At 43.7% G+C, this 4,653-nt stretch overlaps 1 protein-coding gene across 1 annotated transcript; it reads right to left on the reverse strand.

Annotated features, from left to right (window-relative positions):
- Window positions 1-438: 438 nt before the first annotated feature.
- On the reverse strand, window positions 439-4,277 carry LOC136522078 (glutathione S-transferase T3-like). Its single transcript, XM_066515866.1, has 5 exons — window positions 4,003-4,277; window positions 3,168-3,369; window positions 2,332-3,094; window positions 1,640-1,689; window positions 439-1,278 (listed from the first exon to the last, which is right to left on the reverse strand). The coding sequence occupies exons 1-3, from the start codon at window positions 4,140-4,142 to the stop codon at window positions 2,333-2,335; spliced, it is 1,104 nt and encodes a 367-aa protein (XP_066371963.1). The 5' UTR covers window positions 4,143-4,277; the 3' UTR covers window positions 439-1,278; window positions 1,640-1,689; window position 2,332.
- Between the last annotated feature and the right edge of the window lie 376 nt (window positions 4,278-4,653).

Consider the following 4,653-nt stretch of genomic DNA (forward strand, 5'->3'; position numbering starts at 1 on the left):
CGTCTGGCGCGAGGCGTGCGTCCGGACGTCGGTCCCCACACCCCACGCCAGCTCCGTTCCGCACGCCTTCCCCGCTTGGATTCTATGCCACTCAAATGACTCGCCCCACCCACACCGCACGTCTCCACACGGGCCAACGTCGTCTGAACATCACCAGCATCGAGAAGAGGAGGAGACACCGAGGCAAGGCAGCAGACGGCGAGGAGGGAGATGTAACACCCGAACTATTTTGCAACATCCAAATGAAACATTTGCAACATATATTCAAAAATTGTTGAAACACTTGCAACATACGTCTAAAACATTTGTAAAAACAACTGAAAATGTTTGAAAAAAATCATTGCAAATTTTATGCAACATCCAGATAAACACATGCAATATATGTGTGAAATACGTGCAATATTCAAATAAACACACTTTGCAACATACATATGGAAAAACAACTGAAACATTGGAAACAAAAGGTTGCAACATACATGTACAACCATTGTAACATATGCAACATCCTGATCTATTTTTACAACATTCACATGAAACACTTGCAACATCCAGATAAAAACATTTGAAACACTTAAAACATACTTTTACCACATGCGTTTCCAGCGCACAATGTCACCTTGTTGCTTGGACGAATCATGAAGCTCGACGCCACCACAGTACATGGAGCTCACTAGTGTGCCGAAGACCTGCTCAGCGGCATGGGAGAGCACCCGTGCGAGGCGAGCACCCCTGAGCGAGCACCTGCTCCGCGGCCTAGGCCAACGCACCCTGGGCATAGCAGAGGACAGGCTTGGTGCAGCGGGGGACGAAGGCACCACAGGGGATGGCGGCAGCAGCACGCCAGAGTGGCCTAGCATGGTCAGCGCCCAAGCGCTGCACCTCGTAGGCAGCAAGCGAGCAGATAGGAACAAGTGAGCAGATAGGAACGAGTACATCAACAAACTATTTTTTTTTATTTAGAAACGGTGGAACAGGGTCTTGTGCTAGCGTCGTGTGGCCCACCAACGGTGCGTCCAGCCGCCCGGACACCCGCTTCCTAGCATTAGCCAGAGAGGTATGCATCGATTCCAGAAGAGGCGCCCAAATCAAACTAGTTCATCACTAACCATGTTATCTCCAAAAAAAAAAGTACTGCTACCATGTTAACACCTTTACATCCTTTACATCGGTATCACAGGAGGGTTAGAACACGTTGACAGCAAAAGGGATTACACCGGCGTTTCTTGAGACAACCATGGAAATCCTGTCCATGCAACACCTCCATAGCAGTTTCCATACCTGTATATAAAAAAAATCCTGATGACATAAATTTCATCTACATACAGTATTAACCATCTCTAACAGCAACCCTACTACTCCCTCTGTTTCAAACTGTAAGGCGTTTTGGCTTTTCTAGATTCATTGCTTCACCCAAGGTATCAAGAGTGTATATCATAAGTACATCACAAAAGCTGCATATTTAGAAAAGTCAAAACATCTTATAATTTGGAATGGAGAAAGTACATTACAATTTCCTACACCAATACATATAAGTATTTCACAAAGAAGTCACCAGTATTACGTGCATATAAGTTATTTCTCCAAATTATGTTTGTTTTCTGTAATAAAAAGATGCTTCACAGAAGAAAGAGAACTTAACCTTAGGGAAGCCATAAATTCAGCACCTCAGCATGACCATTTAGCATTCACCTGATATGAAAAGGCATGATTATTTAATATTAACCAATATAAAGATACTTTACTAAATAAAGGTATCTAAATTATGACACCAAAGTCCAAACAAGTATATTAGAGAGGTTACCAAAAAGATCAAGATCAACTACTCATTGTTTTGCCTATTGCCAAATATGCTTAACTAAGTCTCTTTTCACTTATGTGTTCGACAAACATGGAAATCAACATTATGCGTGTATCATTGAAGTATTGTATTAATGTTATTGCCTTTTTGCACTTCAGGTGGAAGAACAGTCGATGTCCTGGGCTGTCAAGTCAAAGAATACTCACGCAAATCTCCCTCATCTTTAATTATATCACGTCACAAAGAATAATAGAGGTTTTGCATTATTCTTCCAATAACCTTATGGCTCCAGAGTTGTGCTAGATTAGCACAAAATTGAAGCGAGATTGCAGCACCCCGATAACAGGACTGTTTGGGAGTAACTATGTTTTCAGACTGCATGCTTATTCCTTATTTGGACTGCATTATATTTGCCATGCATAGTGGTCAGACAGATATTTTTAAGGGACGATTAGATTAGTAATGAAAAATGCAACCAAACCAGACCCAAACTACCTACATAGCTATCGCCTAAGTGCAGATATTGCAAGTACCTCAATTCTTGTTGCCAAACAATTTCTCCCGCAGAAGCTTCATGCCTATTGCATGCTCAGCTTTCAACTCATCAGTCATCTCCCTAGTGTCCATGCTCATGAAAGAGTTGTATGTTTTCAGCATGGCAGCCTCCCTCTTGAGCCTTGCCGCCTCGACCTTTGCATCAGAAACCCGCAGCTGGATCTCTATGAATTGATCATGACGTTTTTTAGCAGCAGCCTGAATATCCATGTACTTCTTCATAGCTTCACTCAAATCAGTGTCACTATCTCTGGCCTTGCCTTTGCCATTGCATTGTTTCTTGAATTCTTTCACTACTATTGGAAGTTCCTTTTCTTGGGTATCTTCAGGTGTGGGTGTGCTGTTCCCCACCTCCCCCTCATCACCCAATTTCCTTTTGTTTGATTTCTCAAGGTCCTCCAATATTGCATGCCACTTCGGTTCGTCACGAAGAACCTTCCAGCAATGCATAACTATGAATGGGCCTTCTTTATAGTCGTCCAAATAAAATTGCAGAGCCTTTTCTATCAATTGGTCATCTGATTGTTCACTGACATCACTTGATGCAGCCTTCTTCAAAGACCAGCAGAAAAAACCTACCCATCTCTTAATCTTTTGAAACCGGTCTTTGAGATGCTTCACTTTCCTCGTCCGTTTTGTCAATGTAGTGCTATTGTAGAATGCAAGTACATCTCCCCAATATTGCTCTTTCTTGCCATTACCGCTGAAAGGGTCATTGGAATACTTTAACCAGGAGCGCACCTACAATTTAGCTTACAAGATCAGAGATAGCTTGATTCTTGGTCAAGGCCAATTTAATGATTTTATTACTTACCAATCTCAAGTCTTCATCTGGTTTCCAAGACAGGCGCTTCTCAGTCCTAACATCATCCCCATCGTCAGCGTTGATGGCAGGTTTGCCTTGTGAACCCAATGCAACATGTTGAGTCATTGAACCAGGTGGTGGTTGTGGAGGCCATGGTGGCGCAAAATAAGCATGACCATTTGGGGGGAAGCTTAGAAAGCCACCAGGCATACTGCAATCAGTAGCATAGTAAAATGAGGAAATCCATGCCACGCATCGCCAAATGATACAGCTGGTACATACATTCAGAATGTGATTTCACTCAAATAGGAGAAGCAATGAACAATTCTAACTGTCAACCAAAAAGGGGCATCAACAAAAAGCAAGTTCATCATTTTTCTTGTGTGCTTAGACTCTGATCAGTTAATCCTTAGCAAGTTAGCAATCATATAAGCATGCATAACCTCTGGTATAAGTCGGTGTCAGAACCAAAAGAACAGAAGGATATGCAGGCATGAACAGTTCAACATTACAGGATACAAAATTCCGAAGGATCATTAACACTGAACACTAGCATCTAATTACTTCAAAGCAAAGAGCAGGCTGCAGCATTTATCAACTGGAAGTCACAGGACTTCCAGGTGGAGTTGAGATCTGAGTAAAAATTTGCTGCTGGTTTATCGACTCATTCCTCTACAAAACTATAATCATATAAGTGTAGGTGTAGCCCATTTCTCCGTCCCCAAACAACTAGAGATGTGACTGAAATGGCCACAGATTGCGGCACTGGCACTTGCCACCAGCCGAGACAAGCGGGCAGTAGCCAGGGACCCCACGACAAGTTGGGGAAAGCGGTCAAGGCTACCTGGCCAGCATGTGCGGGGGCGCGGAGGTAGGGACGCGGCTGCGGTCTCCCTGCACCGCGACCTCTGCGAGGCGCAAGCCCTTGCGCTGCAGGTACTCGTGCACCTTCTTCTCCATCTCCTCGTCCTCCATTGCCGCCATGGGGGGCCCAGCCGGCAAGCTCTAGGGTTTAGGGCTCGGATTCAGCGAGCGAGGGAGACGGAGCCGGAAGGAAGACGGCGAAACCCGAGACGACGAAACGGACAGAGAGAGAGAGAGAGAGAGAGAGGAAGAAAGGAGTGGTTTGGGCTTCATGTTCCCTTGATTGATGGGCTTCGGAATGACTGGCCTATCAAAAACCTAAACGGACCGAGACTTGGTTTGGGCTGTTTTGCGGCAGAAAGGATTGGGACAGGCAACGGCAAAAGGCCACTGGATCTGAATCTAGATTGTGAACAGAATTATAATAATTTAGATTATATATATGGACTAAAATAATCTATATGTTATTTGATCTCTGGATTAAAGATGCTAGATTATAAGATCTGGTCTTTTGAGCACATACAATCTTTCATCAGCAAGTTTGAGATGGATTATAGGATCACGATAACCTGTTAGTTGTATCATTATACTCTGAAGTATTAAACTAGGCCATTTCAGATTGTCTAGTGTT

This window comes from Miscanthus floridulus, chromosome 18 (assembly GCF_019320115.1).
Source record: "Miscanthus floridulus cultivar M001 chromosome 18, ASM1932011v1, whole genome shotgun sequence".
Taxonomy (NCBI): domain Eukaryota; kingdom Viridiplantae; phylum Streptophyta; class Magnoliopsida; order Poales; family Poaceae; genus Miscanthus; species Miscanthus floridulus.

What these genes read in the sequence shown, in the direction of transcription:
- LOC136522078 (XM_066515866.1), bottom strand. Translation starts at nt 4,142, where the DNA reads ATGGCGGCAATGGAGGACGAGGAGATGGAGAAGAAGGTGCACGAGTAC. An exon ending in CCCCCGCACATGCTGGCCAG is followed by an intron (nt 3,370 to 4,002) that starts GTAGCCTTGACC and finishes TACTGATTGCAG; the next exon opens with TATGCCTGGTGGCTTTCTAA. An exon ending in CAGATGAAGACTTGAGATTG is followed by an intron (nt 3,095 to 3,167) that starts GTAAGTAATAAA and finishes GCTAAATTGTAG; the next exon opens with GTGCGCTCCTGGTTAAAGTA.